This window comes from Bombyx mori, chromosome 5 (assembly GCF_030269925.1).
Source record: "Bombyx mori chromosome 5, ASM3026992v2".
NCBI lineage: Eukaryota > Metazoa > Arthropoda > Insecta > Lepidoptera > Bombycidae > Bombyx > Bombyx mori.
In genome coordinates, this window is record NC_085111.1 from 6,553,660 (window position 1) to 6,576,405 (window position 22,746).

General features: G+C 36.6%; 1 protein-coding gene across 1 annotated transcript in view; it reads right to left on the bottom strand.

Moving 5' to 3' along the window:
• Window positions 1–18,491, bottom strand: part of LOC101737125 (adenylate cyclase type 7) — a 22,444-nt gene extending 3,953 nt beyond the window's left edge. Inside the window, exons 1-10 of the mRNA XM_038011127.2 lie at window positions 18,054–18,491; window positions 10,094–10,276; window positions 7,563–7,709; window positions 6,629–6,794; window positions 5,320–5,522; window positions 3,916–4,065; window positions 3,377–3,495; window positions 1,118–1,262; window positions 546–682; window positions 7–156 (exon numbers count right to left, since the gene is read on the bottom strand). Of these exons, the coding sequence (XP_037867055.1) occupies window positions 7–156; window positions 546–682; window positions 1,118–1,262; window positions 3,377–3,495; window positions 3,916–4,065; window positions 5,320–5,522; window positions 6,629–6,794; window positions 7,563–7,709; window positions 10,094–10,276; window positions 18,054–18,065 (1,412 nt within the window). The 5' untranslated portion in view covers window positions 18,066–18,491. The remainder of the gene's footprint in view (window positions 1–6; window positions 157–545; window positions 683–1,117; window positions 1,263–3,376; window positions 3,496–3,915; window positions 4,066–5,319; window positions 5,523–6,628; window positions 6,795–7,562; window positions 7,710–10,093; window positions 10,277–18,053) is intronic.
• Between the last annotated feature and the right edge of the window lie 4,255 nt (window positions 18,492–22,746).

Genomic DNA, 22,746 nt, shown 5'->3' on the forward strand with positions numbered 1-22,746 from the left:
TCATACCCAGCTTTTCCGGTGGATTCCATTTTGTTTGCTATGGTAACGTCTTTTGACCAAACATCGTATTGCCATTTTCTGATACCTATCAAGCCACTCAGAATTCTCCCGGAATGTACACCTATCCTCATATCTATGTTTAAGGAGCGTTTTTCTCTGTAATACAATATAAAAATATCTGATGCACTATTATTGGTACATATTAATGGGTAGGGTATCTTGTGAACGTATAGGATTACCCTTCCTATTTTTGCTGCAAAGGAGTAACGCGTTTGGTTTTTATAGGGTCGGGACAGCGGTTGTACTATTCGAGACTTAGACCTCATGGCTCAAGGTAGATGATCACATTCACCTAGTAATGTGTATAATTTCTGATAACAACTTAACATCAGCAGGATCACTCGTCGAAGCAAAAAAGAATATTTTTGTTTTTCTAACCAAACACTACTTTGTAAATTACTTTAAATTAGTAAATCAGATTTGGATCTGATGTATGCGTTAAGTTAGAACTAAGGTGAAAAGTATCGTTTAAAATCATTTCCTACCTGACATCTTTGATGATATGAATCATTTCCAGTCCTAAATCAACGCAGTTTTTCGCATGATAAACAGAAGGCTTTGGAATCCCACTGACGCAGTAGTAACAGTCACCAAGGAATTTTATCCGTAGTACATCGTATTCCTGATCAAATTTGAAAAATATTAAGGTACAGTGTTATGTTTACCAATCGATGGCATAAAACATTGTATTAAAGCTAAATTGTTCAAAGAATGGCTGGATAGAAATATATAGTTAGTTTAATTAATCTCGCTTTTTTTTATTGTAAAATATATCCGTCGAATACTTCATTACAGCTACGAATACAGTTTTCGTGATTAAGGACCACGACAACCATGATAATGATCCTGAGGTTTAGCTTCAAGATTGATAATGGTTTCCAAATTAATAAATATGTATCGTGTCAAACATGGCATTGCTAGCCACTGATCACTAACGTTGGGTTAGCGTTTGAAAATAGTATCAAATGGCGTATTGTGGAAAAATGTTGCTTCGTCGTGCAATTTAACTATGGATATTATTTTGACAATAAAATTGTTTGAATACGTAGCATTATACCTCTGAAGCCTCGTCAAATCTTCCGAAAAGCTCGTTCAGTAATTCCACCATTCTCATGGGAGATAAACTTGTTGATATCATTGTGTAATTAACGACATCCGCATAAAGAATACTGACATTTTCGTGTTCTTCGACGTATAACTGACTAAAACAAAAACAATTATCAACTAATTATCGTAATTATTCACAATTTTTACATAATTTAATATTTAAAAAAAAATTAAGCAGCAATTTTTTTTGCTTCCTTTTTTGCTTCATGTGTTAAATATTGAGACGTTTTAATGCTAAGGTTTTCTGAAGAGCTATACAACTCCCAACGTAAATTTTTAACGAGGTAATCAATCGTACTTATATCTCATCATCATCACTTATATCTCAAGGTGGGTGGCGCATTTATGTTATAGATGTTTTTTGGCTCCGGTAACCACTTAACCAGGTGGGCCGTGAGCTCGTCAACCTATATAAGCAATAAAATAAAATAAAAAAGAAAGTTAAAGCTACTGGCAGATAGGTAGATAATATAAAAGACGGTCGTAGTGGAAGTGATACCTTTCTCAATCGACATTTGGCGACAGTGTTGGTACTGCAGTGACCTTTTTAATAATACATAAAACAAAACTGAGACTTTTTTTATTTATTTTTTATTAAATTAAAAAGGTTTAAAAAAATATTTGAGATCGATTCTGCATAAACTAAGGCTATTTTTTATGTAAATCGTAACAAAACAGAGCGCTTCTGTTACTATTTTTAAAGTTTTTTTTATTTTTTATTGCTTAGATGAGTGTACGAGCTCACAGCCCACCTGGTGTTAAGTGGTTACTGGAGCCCATAGACATCCACAACGTAAATGCGCCACCCACCTTGAGATATAAGTTCTAAGGTCTCAAGTATAGTTACAACAATGTTTTATTTAACTTTTCTAAATTAATTACCTCTTTAAAGGAAGTTTTATTTATTTATTGACAATGAAACTATTGTTTGAAATATTCAAATCGATCGAGATTATGCGATATCAATGACGATAAAAATAACTTTTTTTTTTTTTTTAATTGACACCGTTATTGAAGTGAAATTGTTTGTTGTTTTTAATAGGGTATATCATTTATTAAAGTTTACTATATCATCTATACATTATTTTCAGTGCAGCCTTTACGATACCGACCCTCTTATTGTGTATTTCATCTGAGGTAGACCATATTATAAGCTCACAGTACCACCATCTTGTCTGCTTCTGCCGCGAAACACTCATGTGGTGGAGACTTAGACATCATGATCCAAGATGAGTGGCATCTTCTTAGCAACAAAAATACGCGATACATACCCATGTGAGCTCACAAAATCCCCTACCGCCATTAATCTTATCTATACGTTTGTGGGTCACTGTCATTACGCTGAATTCATGGTCTGTTTACTTACACTACTGTTTTTTTATCTTTTCGCATTTTTGTTGATAATAAATACATATAAATAGGCTATAATAATTGGGTGTTAGGAAAATTCCATTCTTCGATGACTAGTTTGTTTTGATGATGATAGAACACGTTGTGAGCCCGCAAGGATCTAATAGGCATCGTAGACCGACACATGGGCCAGCCTTTATTAAATAAAACTTAGTCTTCGATGTAATTCCTTAAGGGGATAGCTCACATTTGCCTTGTAATATCCAAAGGCTCTGGGAACCCCCGGGTATCAGGTGTACAGCAACTCGTTCATTCAGTTAATCTCAATTATTGTTGTAACAAAATTAATGATATAACAAAACCCGAAGAAGAAATTTTGGGAGCCCGCAACGGTCGATATTGACAGAGAAAGTGGAGGCATAAAGGCAAAGAGGTTGAAGTACAATAAGTTGGACGGATAACATATCCCACCAAATATACTTGTGAGCATCGTACCTTAAGAGGATCATAATAACTCCATTAATGGTCTATAAAATAGAGAAATACTGATTACAGCACCAACAAATGCTTAGTCGCTAATAGTTTTATTGGGTGTCGTACTTCTTAGGGCACGGATATAAATTATTTCTGTATTCCTAAATTTAATCGTAATCACATTCGGAAATGCGTGACCTTCTGTAGCACCGGTTGCTCTTGCGGGAAACAAAGCGCTCATGCGCTTAAACCATTAACACTTCTCAAGAGTCCCCACACATATTCTCTGTCCTAAAGAACTGTTCTAAAGAAAGACTTTGGACATGGTCGAATTAAATGCAAAAATAAATATTATTTTTATATAATATATGAAGTAAGCACTTACTTGAATGATCTCATAGTGTAACTTAAGTCGCGAGTGTGTAGTCCCAAAAACATATTTCTAATGTCCTGTCTTACTTTGGATACGATGTGCTCTGGTAAAATACTCATCATCAGCCGTTCCTACAAATGAAAATCATATTTTTAAGTAATCTATTTGGGAAGACGGTATAACGATTCAATGTGGGTGTGACGACCAACTTTGAGATATGAGGTCGTTTTTTTTTTATTATAATGAACATCAGTGTGCTTAGTGCGAGGTTTTTAACGTTCTCGATAGCGTAAAAGTTAGCTCAGATTTGTATGGAGTTCCAGCGTTTGGAGTTCCAACTGCATACAAATTCGAGTTAATTTTTACGCTATCGAGAATGTTAAAAAACTCGCACCAAGTACACAGCACATAGGAACGGAAAGCACCTTAGCGGTAGAAAGAAATGGTAAAAAAGCCCTACACGTATATGATTAGAATACGTGTTAGAGTTTTTAATAATATTCAGTTTATTATACATTGGTTTACATAGTCTAAATTAAAAATACTCTTACTTCTTGATCCTTAACGAATTTCAATCTTAACGTACTCTCCACACAGGCTCTTCTGTCCAAAAAGGACCGTCTTGTAATTATTTCGTTCATTAGCCTAAAGTACACGCCCATTAGATTTACGCCGATCAGATAAATTATATCTGATGCTACCTGAAAGTAGTTTAGGTCGTTAGTTAATCAATGGTTGTGTGAAGACCGTGTTTTGATTTTAAAAGACCTTTAGGTACTTATGATTCTTTCGCGGAGAATTTGTGTGTTTTTGTTCGAATGGCAGAAAAAATATTATAACACTAAAATATACTTGAACGATCTTGTCTATACATTACAGGTATTAAATACCTATGGCATCAATGAATTTTGTGTGTCAATGAAAAAGTCTTCGAAAGGTCAAAAATAATATTATGGCATAAAAAACCCTAATAATAGTTTTTAAAAAAAAAATTGAGAAAGAAAAATTTAGTTAAAAAGCCTTTAAATACATAATATATTATTATGTCACTGCGAACTTTCAGCTCGACAAATGGCAGTTCAGTAGACAATATTAAGAAAGAAAAAATCGCATTAAAACATGCATCCATGTTATTTACCTTTAATTTTATCGCGAAACAAAGTACGAATAAACGAATGATTGATTGTAAATTCAAGAATAATTTTCAAATCCGTTTTGGATAATCCCCTTTGATAGATAACAAATAAAATGTGCAATATAAAACATATTCAGCATTTCCGAATATGCTCAATTCCGAATATACCCAAGCTCTCTAAGTAGTCGATATCCTGCCTATTTTATAACATTTTACCAGAACTGACTTTATGTTACTGAAAAAAGTATCTATATATTAATACGTGAAGCAAAAACTTTGTATCCCTTTTTAAGAAAATTGCGCGGATGGAGGAGTATGAAAATTTCCACACTTATAGAGAATATAGAGAAGAAGTGCACAATGCAAATATTTTTTTAAAATGATGCATAAAAGGTACATTACATCAATAAAGAAAACATTACACACACTACATACCATGTATTTGACGCACACACGCATGCATACTATTATTGTCAAACTTTTGTTCTTGACGTCTTGTCAAATTGAGAATAGAATATGTCTTTGTTAATATTTTATATAGTGTAGTCTTGGGAAAATTTGTGATTATAGAAGTATCAAATACAATCATAATAGTGTACAAACCTACAATTCCAATTAATTATAGTCGAATTTCGACTGCTGCGGGACCTCTAGTATTAATAAATGTATATTAAAAATAGGTTAGAAAACTGAAATTTTCCCGAAATATATATGAGTATTAATGGATTGTTTTGTTGAATTTAGAATTATGTTTATCATCGTGAAAGTGCAACTGAGAAGCCATTACGTTGTCTTATGCAAATAGTAAAATATAACTTACGACAACACCGATCTGTGGGTTCTGCCGATAAGTGAAGAAAGCAAAGATCAGTACATAGATAGCGCTGACCAAAACACCCAGTATTATTACCAGGAAATTGTTTCTCATAGGTAAAAATATGTAAATAGACAGCAAAGCCATCGTTGCGTATGCTGGTCTCAACGATATCCCCTCGAACGAACTGTAGATGCACACAGCGATATCTGTAAATTTAATTAGTAGCAACAATTTTATGGATTGGATTTGATCTGTTGTTAGTGGATAATAAAAGACGTTACAAGTCTACTGCTATCTTTGAAACCGAGATATAAATAAGATGATGTGATACTCAAATAATTTTTCAGCGCGTAATGGAATACACAAAGCACGGTCAGAGTTAATGCGTCTCAGTATATTGTAATCACAGTGCAGATGGGAGTAGTTATTTGGTTGGGTTATTGTTTTAATTCGGTTTTTACACTAGGCGAATTTTTTTAAAGAAAAGCCTTTTATCTAAGTTGGACATGATAAAAAAATTCATTTGTTTTTCAATCTATACATTTGTTTTTTTTATCATCCTAGAATCATGAGAAAGGTAATTATCGATCTATGCGTAATCGGATAGAATTTAATATGTGAGTCTTTAATTTTAGAAAACGTTTGAAACACAATGTATGTATCTATCTATTCGGTATTCTTATTATTTCAATAGGAGTTTATCTAAAACCTCAGACTATCGCTCGAGATACTGTTATAATTGGAATTAATCGATTTTCGGGGGATTCACATGTAGATTAATTTAAAATAGGATGATTTTAATTTCTTTATCGTAATCATGACAGAGTAAATGAATTTTTAGGAGATTGATTGAAATATACGTAGTGTTTGTGTTTAAGCGGTCATTGTTTTGATTTCTGTTTGTTAAAAAAGACTAGGTAAAAATTCAATTAAAATATAATTTTAAGGATTATCACACTTGTACACCATATACATTACATTTTACATTTACAGTACATTTTACTGGTGGTAGGGCCTCTGGTGAGTCCGCACGGGTAGGTACCACCGCCCCGCCTATTTCTGCTGTGAAGCAGTAATGCGTTTCGGTTAGAAGGGTGGGGGCAGCCGCTGTAACTATACTGAGACCTTAGAACTTAATCTCAAGGTGTGCGGCGCATTTACGTTGTAGATGTCTATGGGTTCCAGTAACCACTTAACACCAGTTGGGCTGTGAGCTCGTCCACTCATCAAGGCAATAAAAAAAAATTATTACAATTTCAATCACAATAAAATATAAACTTTAATAACTTTTAATAGCAAATTTTAAATATACCTGTTAAAACTAAGTGCAAAGTAACAAAAAATGTAATAAATATCGGCATCCAATTGCACTTCTTCTTCAAGGGCTCATATACCTTCTTGCAAAGTGATAGAGCTGGTATTGCAATACGCAAAACGTACATTCCCATTGTTAAGTATGTTGACTCTGACTGTATTTGCTGAAAACATTTCTAAATAATAAATTAAGTAAGCCATTATAAATAAAGTAAGTAGCTATCATTCGTTTATGCAAAAAGTCTTGAAGATCTATCGCTTAGCTGTTATGAGCAAAAGTATAAAGTGATAAACGAATTTTGACATTCATAAGCTTAAAAACATTCAACGATAAATAGCCAAACGTATTATAACATTCACCATCACTATCATTTTTTTTAATTGTTTTCATTTATTAATTTCATTTTTATTGAAAACAATAGTTTTTTTTAATTAAACAGGTAACACGTGAACAGGATCGTATGGAGACTACAAAATTTTGGGATTTAATTATTGGTTTCTGATTTATGCTTGTTGGACAACTAAAGTGGCGGATGAAAGGCGCACAGAGGTGCGAAGTAACGAGAATGGATAGAATACGGAATGAAGATGTTAGAGGAAGTCTGAACGTGACACCTGTGACAGAGAAGCTGAGAAGTGCGCGTTTGGGATGGTATGGACATGTGATGAGACGAAATGAAAATGAGGTTGGTATAAGAATGTTAACTATGAATGTGAAAGGATATGGAAAGGAAAGGATGAGGTGTATGATAGAAGAGTATGGAAGGAGAAAACATTTTGCGCCGAACCTAGGTGATTGGCAGAAGGGCAGGATAACGATAATTGATTTCTGATTTATGTAAGATTGTAAGAAGATGTAAAATTGTTGTCTAAATATATATACAGTAAGTATAATGCAAGTAGATTATTGTAGAAAATGATGTTTAGTTCACCTCTGAAAATGTAGATATCACAACTAAAACGATGTGTACAGTCGTAAAGAATACTAGAAGAGATACATAAATATGAATTAATACATCTCTCAGTTTGTCATCGTATTTTCTGTAGAGTCCTTCTAAATCTTTTTGATCAAATTGATCCTGAAACAATAAAGCTAGAGTTATTTGAATTGCCCAACTACAGTTACAGTGACCATTGCAAATGAGGGGGAAATTGCTGCGCTTGATTTTTTTTAAAGTGATTTTTTTAAACCGCAAATCTCATTTTCAGATACTTTGTTAATCTCAACGTCCTTGTTTTGTACATACCTTACTATATAAAAAAAAAACAAAGTTTTATCACCACTTATATGGACTTTTTTTTTTTTACCTAAGCTGATAGCCTTCAGAGGCTATTTCAGCGTAACCGTGGCTAGTAGGTGAGCTCACGGGACTCAAACCTGATGACGATGCTAACACGAACCCTAGCAAGAGCCGTGCTTCGCAGAATCTACCACCTGATCGGAAATGCGACCCACTAAGAAGATCCGGCGAGAAACTCAGTGGGCAACTTTAACTCACCGCGAAAATCAATGGAGAAATTAAGTAAAATTATTCCCGTGTTTAATAGGTGATAGGTATTGTAGAAATATTATGTCTCTACTGGACACAACTCTTGTTAATAAACTGATGAATAAAATAATCATTACGTTTTCAGTGTCTGTACATTAAATTTAAGAAAAACATTTCGATTTTAAAATGAAATTAGTATAAAGCGTTGTGGCGGTACCCATCACAGAATACAAGATATATGACAGATGCCTTAATCTCGCTTACGACATGTTCAAGATAAGCTTGCATATATACAAGTTCCGAACAACAACATTTGGACCGTCGGTCTACCGAGCAATATCATCCGCTCGGTGGAAGATCTTTTCTTTGTCGCATACCTAAAGCGTGTTTAAACCTTGAAAAAATTGGTATTTAAAGCTGCGCCAATAAAGAAACGAATCTAAAATGGCGGCGGCGATCATGCGCTCTCACTCTAAGCTATTGTTGTCTTTAGTCGCACACGCCATTTTCGATTCCTTTTTTTATTGGCGCGGCTTGTATTAAAAATAGATTGGTAAAAAATAATTAAATAATAAAACAAATTTCAATGTCAATCATTTAAAAGGTATACTAATTTTATCTAAGCTGTAAAGATTATTTGCCCAAGCAATAGCATTGTTCGTCCTTTTTTTGTTTCATCCATCATTTGATTTCTGTGGAACGAAATGATTAACACCGAGCCGTCTTATCTGTTTCCGAGAATTTGATTAAGTTCGACATTTAATTTAACAATAAAGATGTTTTCCAACATCCAAATTTTGATCTACTACGTAGGTTAAACGATTGAATGAACTATAAACAAAATAATAATAATAATAATAATAAACGGGGACACTCGATCTTCTGGCCCCAAATTAGGATTCTCCCCTATACTGTGTGAGCCAGAGACTGGTAAACCTACTTATAATCGTTAAATATTTCTTCATATAGAAATTATTTACCCAGATAAAGAGCAAACAAACCTGTTGTTGAACGAATGTTTACCCGATGTGGGTATCGAACTAATGACCATCGAATCCCCTTTAGCAGTCAAAAGAGCTAATCACTGTACCAGAATGTCTATACCTAAAGCACCTAGAACTAAGGCCTTTCCAGTTTCACCAGGACAGGTGGGCGAGCAAAGGCTCAGCCAAAGAGGGGTGGGATTTGCTAACAACTGCCCGAGCGCCTCCGAAGGAGACCTAACAACTCAAGAGCAATTGTTTCGCGAATGAATCTACTACCGGATCGGAATCGCGACCCGCTGAGAAGATCCGGCGAGAAACTCAGCGGGCTGATGCATGGGTTAGGTTGCACGTCGACCTCTTTGTCGAGTTCGACGAGTACGGTTACCGGGGTCCCTAAGCCTGCCCCTAGTATTAGAGCTGAAGGCATCTAATGCAAAGGTTATTGGATCTGATGGATCCGTAAGGACGTGTCTAGGGCGTCGACGGTGACTGGCTCCTGCATGATCAGGATTCGGGGAGTAGTCAGCGGCGGCAACGATAAGGCGATTATCATGACGAACTTAGAACTGCCGAAGGTAGAGATATATGGAGAGAAATTGTGCAACGGGCTATGATAATGATGAGAGAACGGTCATCAGTCTAGATACGACCTTCAGGAATAAAGATGCCGACTCAGAAGAAGAAGAAAATGTTACTTATGGTCTGGCAGGCTAAGAGCTTGTCTACTTTAGAAAATACGAAAATAGAGGTATGTGCATTGTTTTTTTCGCTAACCGCTGCTGACAAATGAAAATATTTTCAATTCTTTTTGGTAGTCTTATAGAAATAATAATAATATAATCCATTACTTTTTGTTTCATCTTTTTTAATGTTCTAAGTTTCGAATACTGTATAAATTTGTGTTTGGCACATTGTTAATAAATTAAATCAAGTCCTTTTAAAAATATAAATGATACTTCATTTTTATCTTTGATCTCCTCATCTTACCCTTAAATACTTCCAATTCCACTGTTTCCCACCAGCCAATTCAACTTCTTGTGTTCTGAATTCATGTAATGATGAGAGAACGCTGGTCGCTCTCCCAGAGTTCGTTGAATACCTTGCTAAGAGCTCTAAGGCGCCTACTTGAAGCACCACAGAGCCCATTGTTCGCGATAAGTCGCGATCCTCCTATTAATAAAAGAAAAATGTTATTGTTAATGAGATTTTTTTAGTAGCTAAGACTGATAGGTTGCTTAATGTTACGCTATCACTGCATAGATACTATAACGTGAAACCAATTATATATAATATAATATTTTGGAGTCGTCGTGGCCTAAAGGATAAAACGTCCGGTGCATTCGTATGTAGCGATGTACCGGTGTTCGAATCCCGCAGGCGGGTACCAATGCTACTAATGAAAAACGTACTCAACAAATGTTCACGATTGACTTCCACGGTGAAGGAATCACATCGTGTAATAAAAATCAAACCCGCAAAATTATAATTTGCGTAATCACTGGTGGTAGGACCTCTTGGGAGTCCGCACGGGTCCACCACCTCGCCTATTTCCGCCGTAAGCAGTATGCGTTTCAGTTCAAAGGGTGTGGTAGCCGTTGTAACTATACTGATACCTTATAACTTATATCTCGAGGTGGGTGGAGTATTTACGTTGTAGATGTCTATGGGCTCCAGTAACCAATCAATATCAGGTGGGCTGTGAGCTCGTCTATCCACCTAAGCAATAAAAAAAACCATATTGAGACATAAGATTGAATACATAAGTATACTTGGTGTGCTGTTATAATCAATGCTGAGGTTGGTAATGATTATCAAACACTTTTCGTTAGCGATCGTCCATAGGCAAGTTCGATCGTCAGTTGCACAGATAGCCTCGAAGATTTGGATTTCGAGATAAGATTTCGATTTCTGGGCCTCTTCTTTTCGATATCGTCGATGGGTATTTTTTTTTCAAATCATCCCTCTTTTTAGGTTCAGGAGGCTAACCTGTGCCTGAGATTTCTACTTCCGCGTTGGGGAAAATTTGAAGGGGCAGTTAGAGTTGAATCTAAGAAAATGTTATGCCACTCAAAAACTTGCTTTCGAGCTTCAAATGAGAACTGCGTTTCGGTTTGAAGGGTGGGGCAGCCGTTGTAACTATACTGAGACCTTAGAACTTATATCTCAAGGTGCGTGGCGCATTTATATTGTAGATGTCTATGGGCTCCAGTTACCACTTAACACCAGGTGGGCTGTGAGCTCGTCCACTCATGTAAGCAATAAAAAAAAAAAAAAGAAAAAGAGAACTCTATTAGGACAGACCGGTGGTAAGATAACATGATTCACCCAAAGTACATTCCTCCCGTGCAGGTAGCCTCGCCTCGCGGGACATCGAAACAGCCATTGTCAGTGTCATGTTCATCGGAACTCTTGTCGGTGGACTATACTAAGCCTGCCTAAGACTTGACTTCTGACAATGTGTTCCAAGGTATTCAAGAATTTTGCCCAAGCCTGTAAAGTACTGATTTGCAAAGGAATTTTAGGTTCTTTTTTTTTATCCGAACGATTAATAGCTTCCTTATTATTAGCGTTTTATTTACGTCTGTCTCAGGTATTTATAATTTCACCTAGGACGGCGGTAGTCCACGATGACTTGATATTATGGTTTAAAAAGTTAGATTCAGCAGACATAATCGTCCAAAGTCTAGAATCTTCGTATGATAGTCGTCTGTTGGGACATAATAATTGCTACTGAAATCTATGAGTAATATTTAAAAGTATGTCAATAATCTGATTGTGTGTTTTGGTCGTGACCCTGAATAACGCGATTGATATATTTCCGATAAAAAAGGTATGCAAATAAATACTATTATAAAAAAAAAAAATGTGTGCGTGTACTAGTGTACACACGTAAGAAGTGAAACTTCTTTATGGCCTTATTTTTCGAAAAATGATCTACATGCAACTTTCTAGAAATTGGTTAAATAAAGTTAAATTAGATAAAGTTTAAACAAAAGGATTTTATTATCATAGACATGAATACAAAAAAGTTAAATTAGATAAAGTTTAAACAAAAGGATTTTATTATCATAGACATGAATACAAAACAGATGGCGCGTAACGGAAAAATGTGACGCGTAACCGAAAAATGTGACGGTAAATTTTTTTCCAACGCCGATAAAGAAGTTTCACTTCAAAAAAAACTATATAGTATAAGAGATAAATATAAAATTAATATAATTAAATGTACAATACAATAGGTTAAATAGTTATAATATTTTTATTTTTATTTCATTGGTTAGATGGGTGGACGAGCTCAGAGCCCATCTGGTGTTAAGTGGTTACTGACGCCCATAGACATCCACAACGTAAATGCGCCACCCACCTTGAGAATAAGTTCTAAGGTCTCAAGTACCTAGTCAGCTCATAAATTCTGTCACATGTTTAATGTAAAATAATTGAAACAAGTTTATTCATTATGTAACCATTCATATACCAAAATGAACTTAACAAAACATAGATTCTTATGACACTAAAGTTTATTCAAAATGACCTCCGTGATTTTGAATACAGGCCTTCAATCTGCGCGGCCAGTCGTCTATCGCAGCACGAACAAGGTTCATGTCAATATCGGCGGCTGCCTTAATCAAGGATGTCTTGAGTGACTCCAAAATGGGATGAGACTTTGAGCACGCCTTTTCCTCCAAGTGTTGCCATATCTTGTAATCTAACGGATTCAAATCTGGACTGGAGGAGGGCCAGTCTTCGTGCCGGATGAAGTCGATTTCACGCGCCGCCAGCCAGTCTTGTGTGCTCTTCGCTCTGTGAGCTGGCGCCGAATCTTGTTGGAATACCCAGTGCCTGTTATTGAACATGGCATGAGAAACAGGTTCCACAAGGTTCGTCAGGACTGTATTTTGATACAAAACTGCATTCGTTTTTACACCTTTCTCACAAAAATGTACCTCTGTTAAGCCCCAATAAGAAACTCCCAACCATACCATGAGCGAGGATGGAAAATGGCCTCGTTGGACACGCGGAATACGGTTGCTCGCTTCTTCACTACTGTGTGCGTACACCTTATCATTTTGTTTGTTGTAGTTCTCTTCTACGGTAAAAATTTTTTCATCCGAAAAAAGAATTTCCCGATATATTTTTCCCGCGTACCGCTTCAACAAAGCGCGGCATCTCTTCAGTCTCAGGTCCATTAGACGAGCATTCAAACGATGTCCTGTTTTTCTTCAATATGCCCGAAGTCCTAAGTCTTCATTTAGCACCCTTTTCACCGTGGTTCTGCTTAACCCCATCTGAAGGGCCAACAGTTTCTGCTTACGTTTGGGATTTCTTTGAATTCGCGCCTTCACAGCTTTTATCACTGCTGGAGTCCTAACAGACCGAGGGCGACCACTTCTTGACCTGTTATCTACACTAGAGTCTTCATTGTATCGTTTGATGGTACGATAAACGAATCTTTTGGTTATATTCAAAATTTTCAGTATGTTAAAATTTTGAATTGGCGCGTAACCGCGACGATGCAACGCAATAACTGCAACACGGTCTTCTTTAAGCGTCCACTCCATATTTAAAAATGAGTAAAATTCTAAAAGTATACATTTTTATTTTCATGAACAATTCGAAATTGGAATTCAACAAACTTTTTTGTGGCCAGCATTCTAAAAGAAAAATGTTTACTGTGTGACAATACTTATGACCTGACTAGTTATAGTTACAACGGCTGCCCCACCCTTCAAACCTAAACGCATTACTGCTTCACGGCAGAAATAGGCAGAGTGGTGGTACCCACCCGCGCTGACTCACAAGAGGTCCTACCACCAGTAATCATTTTTATTACACGATGCTATTCCTTCACCGTGAAGTCAATCGTGAACATTTGTTGTGTACGTATTTCATTAGAAAAATTGGTACCCGCCTGAGACTCGAACACCGGTACATCGCTCAACACAAATAATAATAATAATAATAATAATAATATTTATTCATTCAAGCCTCTTAAAATACAAACACGTACAAAAATACTTAACACTAGTATAATAATATACATGGCTTTTTTTATGAGGTATACAATAACAATATTCCCTGACTTTTATGCTAGGAAAACCTGTGTTACAAAAGTCAGTGGTTCAGTGCTAGGTCACCAGGTAAAGAAAGTTAACTAGGAAGAACGATCTGTAAGAATATAGTACGTACGTGTGTGTGTGTGTGTGTGTGAGTGTATGTGTGTTAGTGTGTTTGTGTGTGTATGTGTGTCATACAATAAAGTATAAAAATATTATTATATATTATATTATATATTATTATATAAAATATTAATTTAAAATTAGCTACAATGAATCAACAGTATATCATACTATATATACATCATTATACATTTTTACAACACGACTTGTTCTGTGTCAAAATAGTCTAAGTTTAAGAGCCAAGACTTCAGATTATTTTTAACGTCATACCTATTTAAGCCATCTATCTGCTGAGATATATTTACTTTATTATAAATTCTGCTACCTGACGAATAAATCTGTCGTCTGGCAAATTCCGTCCTACAAGCAATAGTGTCAAAGGCCGGTTTTCGTCTCCTCGTGGAAAGTGAAGTTTCTTTAGGTATTGATGGGAGGCAGGAGTGCTGTCGCAGAACGGACCTGTGGATAAACAGTTGTCTAACCGTCAGCACTCCTGCGTCACGATACAGTTGTCTAGTAGAGTACCCAAAAGGCTTCCCCAGCATCACCTTAAGCACTGCCCTTTGCGCTCGTTCGATATTAATAAACTTTGTCTTGCAGGCACATCCCCAAATAGGGATGCAATAAGTTATAAGCGACTCGCAAAGGGAAGTGTATACGGTAAACAATATTTGCTTATCTGCCGAGCCTCTTAGCTTTTTAAAAATAAAAATTAAGCTTCGAATGCGCGTCGTCACAAGTTCCAGTTGATCATACCAATTGAAACAGCTGTCCACCAACACCCCCAAGTATCTGATATTATCAGTCCTAGCAATCTCCGAGCAATTACATGCGGAATATCGTCCATTACATACATGGGCCTTGAGAGTAATAGAATCACGCGGGGGTTGGACAGATTTTCTGCTTGCAAATGTTAAAAATTTGGTTTTGTCAATGTTTAGAGTTAATAGGTTGCGGTTCAGCCATGTCATCGTCTGCTTCATTGCAAACTCAGCATTCTCAATTGCCTCTACCCACGTGTTGCCTGAAACTATAAGTGCTGTATCATCAGCATATGCAAAGAGACGACAGTAGGGGTAAGATTGACTACAAAGATCGTTTACATAGAGCAGGAACAAAGTGGGCCCAAGAATACTGCCCTGCGGAACCCCGTACTCAATTTGCTCCGGCTTGCTTATATGAGGACCGATCTTGGTACATTGTGTACGATTTGACAAATAGTCGCTGAAAAGAGACAGAACGTTACCTCTGACTCCCAGAACTTCCAATTTATTGATCAGAAGAGGGACACAGACAGTGTCAAATGCCTTAGACAGATCTAGAAAGATACCAAGACACTTTTGTTTGCGTTCAATTTCCGCAACAGTGTGCTTAACTAGCGAACTTACAGCATCTTCAGTGGAAATGTTCTTTCTAAATCCAAACTGATAATCTGAAATTATTTTATTGGAATCTAAATAGCCACTCAATGCTTTATTCAGAATTTTTTCCAGAACCTTCGATAAAGTTGGCAACACTGAAATCGGTCTATAATTGTTAACACTGTCTCTGTCCCCACTCTTGTATATTGCATTGCATTGGTAGCTGTTTTGAAATCCCATCCCTCCTTGCCGAGCCCGTGCTCGCCCACCTGTCCTACTGAAACTGGAATGGCCTCCGGGCCACTAGTAATCCTTCAATCACCAACCAACATCCTATCACAATAGTGTTGAGACTTCGAACTCGTGTCTCAAGATGGGTGGTGGCTTGATTGTGTGAAACAACATCAAGTGATGTTAAAAATCCAGACACACGTGATATGCTTGTAATATGAATAATATTATAATTATATAAATGCGTATTATTATTACTATAAATAAATAAAAATAAATCCTTGTGTTTGTATCCTCTATTTTTCCTAAGTCATTATTAATCTGATTGAGATAAAATTTGGTATATTTGTTGTTGGCAATCTCGGTAAGGTTTCTGTTAAGTGCGATAAGTGGTATGTGTTTAGTTTAGTAGTTTCAAGAAATCAACGATTTTTTTGACAATTAGCAATAGTCATAGTGAAGCGAGACTAGTAGTACATATATATCATAAATTATTTTGTGAAAGACATCTAAAAAGGTTTTAATAAAAATAAATTCTTCTACAAGAGATAATATATAAAAATAAAACAGACAGAGAGTATTGAACTTTTTTTATTATTTAATTCTGATTTCTCAGTTTCTTGTTTCGGTGGTATTTAAAAGTTATTCTCACGCATGTAAGCGATTCGAGATTTTATTACTGCGTTTTTTGTAATTTTGACGTCAGAAAACGGATTTTCCCTGTACAAAAAATGTTTTTATAGAAGATTAATGATAACAATTAAATTTCCTACTCACTGATTTTGTTAATTAATTGTAGTGTTTTTTTAGGTATTCGGGGAACACTTTATCGAGGAAATGGTTAGAATAGTTTTGTTATTGGTGACTGTTTTAAAAACCTTAAAAAAGATTGACAAAAGCATACATTTTAAGGTAGTTTTTGCCTTCGTTTTTTTGTTTAGACTTTGTGTGTTTGTGATGAATGTTTCTTACTCGTTTACGTAAAAACTACTTGATGAGTTTGGATAAAACTTCACAATGAAATAGGTTGTACATCAGAACAGAACAGATTTTAATGTATTATTTAGTACGATCAACGTACAATAGGTAGTTTACAATAGATCACATTACGCAGTTTAGTTATAAGTAGTAGTACAAGGTCAGTGATTCTTTGATATATGAAATACATTAATATATCGAAATACATATTATGTATATTTAAGTTAAAATGAGTAAATTTTAACTCGCGAAAGATTCGTTACAGCTAGAGAGAAAATATACAATTTAAGAAGAGCGAGAGTGAGAAAATAGACAGAGCGTCTCGCGAACCACTCGCCCGTGAAGAGAAGGAACGGACAAAGCAAGCTAGGTCGTTTTTCTTATACACAGCATTCCTTATTACAAGAAAAATTTGATTTAAGGATAAAAAATTAAGAAAATCACAACACTACATACTGCAAAAGAGTTTAACTTTCACGAGCACCAAGTTGCACATGCATCACATTTATTTTTTATTTTTTTTAAATTTAATTTAAATAAAGAATAACTTTATACATTAAGAAAAGTCTGATGTCATCGATGACGTCATCCGATTTAAAAACCGAACAGGGTTTTCGCCTCTCTGTAATTCATTAGACGCGTCAGGAGTATTTACATAGACAGGTGCCACTGTCATATAATTTTAGTATTCTATTTACATCTCAAGCGACATTCGCGTTGTCATCCTAAATCGACGGGTCCGATAACGACTTAAGCCAGGAAGGCCGTAAACACATCGGGCCATCGGGAGGAATAAAAATAATTGCAAAATAAACGTATTCTGAATTAGCGTACATAGGGCGGCTACTTAATGTTTATCGATTACTAGAGTCTGTAGACGATGCAGCGGAATGATGCGTGAATGCCGTCATCCATTATGCAGCTCGAGGTCGAGCTGTCAATTACAGTGGAACAATGGTAATTCTGCTCTCCGTACTGGAATAATCGTGATAATAATTAGGAATAAAAAAGTCGATTATTAAATCGGAGCGTCTGTCTAGAGATGAACAGAACACGTAAATTATCGCACCGAATCGAATCAATGTGGTACGGTAATCGCACACCTATGTATTTTGTATTGAAATTTAGCTGATGAAACGTAATGGCATTTTCCTTGTGAGATGAAAACATGTGAGCTCTAGAACTTGTTCATTCACTTACCATGACAGTCATCGGAATGTTTTCATAATTCACGTACAAAAATAAATAGGTAAATAAACAAGTGAAATTGTGACCGTTTCACAACAAACACAATAGTAAACTGTCGCGTATCGATGATAATATATTGAGGTGATTAATATTGATAAACGCCACTTAAAGAACACGCAGATTACGAAATCGATTAGAATATTAGCGACTTCGAACCGGGCGAATTAAAATTAAATCAAACTTTGGATATCAACGGAATCGAGATGTTCGACATGTCCATACATACAATCGACCATCCATAAGTTTTGTTTACATCAATCGCGAATTTGTTTTTATATTTGCTTTTAAAATTGTCTTTATCTAGAAACGTCTTCAAATTAAATATAAAGCCTTATTGATGAACCAACTTGAATATTTAGGTGTACAATTAACGAACTTACTCCGATAACTGACAGGTCTTTGTAAAATATTGTAATCATTAAATTGTGCTAACTGACGATGTGTAAATTGCGGTCAATGAACATTCGTGATTTACGAAGTTCTATTTACTAATATACCCCTTCCTGTACGCCGTCTGTCCAAACGTTTTCATATGCTGTGGTCCACGCGTCGTTTCTTCACTGCTGAGGGTCGTGACCATTATATGTCGACAGGATTTTGCTCCTTGTAATGTCCCGCCAGCGCCACCGATCATTGGCCGCATGAAGGGCGTCGTGGAATGGGATCTCTAGTGTGGTGCGGATTTGGTCGAGCCACCTTGTCGGACTGCGCCCGCGCGGTCTCTTTCCCTCGATCTTCCCTGTCACGAATAGTCTCTCTAAGCTATCCGGTATTTTCCGAGCAATATGACCGAAGTACTCGAGTGCGCGGCGAAGGCAGAGTGTGGACAGTCTAGTCTTATGCTGTGGTAATTTATATCTAACAGTAGAGCCCACGGAGTTTCTGGCCGGATATTCTGAGTGTGTTACGTTTCGGATCCGTTGGTAGATTCTGCGAAGCACTGCTTTTGCTAGAGCTAATGTTGGCAAACGACAGGTCAGAACCCCGTAAGCTCAGCTGCTCGCTCGGTGAATCTAGTATGACTTTTCGAAGACTAGAATAGCCCCAGCAAAAGCAGTGCTTCACTGAATCTACCACTTGATCGGAATCGCGATCCACTGAGAAGATCCCGCGAGAAGCTCAGTGGGCTGTGTTTGTGGGTTAATTTACACGACGAAGCCTTCGTCGTATTCGATGGGACGAGAATGATGACCGGTGCTTGAGATGCCTAAAAGCACCAGGGGTGGATCGGAAGGATCCATGGTTTAGGCGACAGCGACAGTCTGTCTTTTGGTCTTCTGGATCGGGTATGTAGTTGGCAGCCACCACGATAAGAGGGTTATTGTGTCGTGCCGCCTTTTCGAAATGCCGTTCCGATGTTGTCTTCAGATACTTAGATCAATCTAGAGCGATAGCGCGAATTTTGTCAAATCTTATTAAATTACTTGGCACCCCTGTTCAGACCTTCAGAGTACTGTTGACAACCGTGATGACATACGCCAGTGTGGTGTTCGCTCCCACGGCCCGCATACACGTAGACACCTTCCAATGACGTTTTTGCAGGCTAGTCGTCGGAGATCATAAGGTCATAAAAATCGCCATATCTTTGCCCTCGCTGGCGATTCCCCGACTCCTGCCTTAGTAGGAGTCAGTCACCGTTGCTGCTCCAAACACGTCCTTACGGATTCATCAGATCCATCAACCTCAGCACTAGACGCCTTCAGTTCTAACACTAGGAGCAGGCTTAGGGACCCTGATAACCGTACTCGTCGAACTTAGTAAGTAGTTCGACGTACACAACCTAACCGATACGTCAGCCCGTTGAGATTCTTGCTGGATCTTTTTTTTTTGTTTTTTTATTACTTTGATGGTTGAACGAGCTCACAGCCCACCTGGTGTTAAGTGGTTACTGGAGCCCATAGACATCTACAACATAAATGCGCCACCCACCTTGAGATATAGTTCTAAGGTCTCAGTATAGTTACGACGGCTGCCCCACCCTTCAAACCGAAAAGCATTACTGCTTCACGGCAGAAATAGGCAGGGTGGTGGTACCTACCCGTGCGGACTCACAAGAGGTCCTGCCACCAGTAATTACGCAAATTATAATTTTGCGGGTTTGATTTTTATTACACGATGTTATTCCTTCACCGTGGAAGTCAATCGTGAACATTTTGTTGAGTACGTATTTCATTTAGAAAAATTGGTACCCACCTGAGATTCGAACACCGGTGCATCGCTCAACACGAATGCACCGGACGTCTTATCCTTTAGGCCACGACGACTTCTTCGCAGCAGGTGCTCTTGAAATGTTAGGTCTTCTTTAGAGGCGCTCGAGCAGCTGTTAGGCAATCCTATCCCTATTGGCTGACCCTTTGGTCGTAAGACCTGTCCTGGTGAAACTGGAAAGGCCGGGTGATATTCACGAATGATTTTGACCGTGGACGCGTCGCGGGAATCGAAGCGATCCATTCTCGGGGTCACATTCTGGCCTCATACAAATGTCCCGTATAGAACCATCGTCAGCACAACCGTCTAAAGCAGCGCATCACCAATTACGCTCACCAAGACCAGCTGGATGAAATGGTACACGCATTAATCCCGACTTCAATCAGGATGACTAGAACAATGTGGATGTCGTCCAGTCCCACTATGCCACGTTCCTAAGTTTTTTCTTTTACTTCAAGCTCCTGCCTACAATCAAAACGATTTGAAGCCAGTTTCAGGTCTTCAAAAACACCCGTGTGAATTATAAGACTCCCAAATTATAACATGCTTCCTAATTGCATTGCAATTGCCCGTGAAGTTAACTTATTCGTAGCATGTTAACGGTTGTACTTAATTTAATTGTTGTAAGTGTAAATTGAACGTGACCATTTCGTAGGTAGGATGTCAAAATTAGTGGCTATCCAATGTCTGTTCTAAACTTTCACTAGTCAGCGAGTTTTATTGTCATTCTTCATTGTTTTTATTTTCTTATTAGATTAGATAGGTAGATGAGCTTATCGCCAACCTGGTGATTGATGGTAATGGAATAATACACGTAGGAACGGAATGTGTGGATGAATGACAGTAATGGAGCATTACTTGCTGCAGTGCTTCTGAGAATCTATCACCGGATCGGAAACGTGACCCGCTGAGAAGATCTGGCGAGAAACGCAGTGGGCCGTGTCTGAGGGTTAATTTGCTCGCTGAACCGACGGGTTTAACGAGAGCGGTGACCGGTGCTTAAGGCACAAGCACCAACAGTGGATTGGGAGGACCTGAAATGGCGTGTATTCAATAGCAAATTAGGATAAAGTAGAAAGAAAATATAAAAATTCATATAATAACCTGCAAGTTTCATTCTTTTTAACACGCCATCTCGTAGTATATAGTGGTACTTATACGTTCAAAATTATATGCCTATGTATTTCACTAGAGGGCACTGTTAATAAGACTGCATGTAACCGCACTAAATGATATTACCGAACTAGATATTAAAATAATAAAAACAAAACTCGATAATGTTTTAGTGGGACAATACTTATATTATATTAGTGGCTCGCGAAGTAATTCCATGATTTTGGTTAAGCTCAGAAACGCCATCTATCAAGTATATTAGGAAATAGCTTAAGTAATATCAAACAATGTGGTACTCAATTTCGCAAAAAAATAGTTATTAAAGTAACATATAGATGGTGGGTTTGTAAATTTTCTTAAAATTAGTGTGTTAGTAATAAAATTTATGTGTAAAAATAGCATAAGACCTAGAGACGGTTGGCCATCGCTGTCGGCTGCCGACGATCCTAACGCTAAGCAGGTTCATGGTAGCTGTACTCGAGCTTGTAGACCTTTGTGTTATTTTGGCTGTCTTAAATAACCGAATAGATTAATAGGGCTTCCTCCTTCGCTTAATAGTCCTCTTGATAAGTCTCTCGGATCAACCATCTAGCAAATAAATTACCGATTTGAAAATTAAAATCGATTTCACGAACTTCTCTATATGTTTTATTAGACGCTTTATATTATTAGCTTCACTTGTATGTATGTTTGTATGTTTGTAACTGACTCCTTTAGACGCGATTTTGACCCACTTTAAACGGTCAGATTTCATTCAAACTTTATAGATTTAACGAGGACCGATGGCAATTCAATATTTAAAAAAAATTTAAAAAAATTTTAATTCTCTAAAAAATGAGAAATAAATAATAGTTTAAAAAAACTAAAAAACACGCTTTATATCAACTTCAACTAAAAAATTAAAATTTATTTTAATAAATTTAAATTGAAAATAGTGTAAAAAAAATATTTTATTGTAAAAAAATCGTGGGGTGCATGGTGTTATTATTAGTTATAAATATTTTTCTGACAGATATGAGTAGAAGAATTATTATTTCAATAATATCTTAAAAGGCACCCCACGCTTTTTATTATAGTAGTAAAATATATATTTTTGTACACTATTTTCAATTTCAATTTATTAAAATTTTTTTTCTATTTTTTAGTAAAATTTGATTTAAAGCGTGTTTTTTTAGTTTTTTTAAACTATTGTTTTGCTTCTAAGATCTATTACGGTTTAATGCTTGTATTTATTTAGCTAAAATTTGATTTTTCCCTTTAACATTTTTGCGGAGTCTTTTACTGTATGCTTATGCTTATTATAAGCAGTTTATTATTTTTGCGT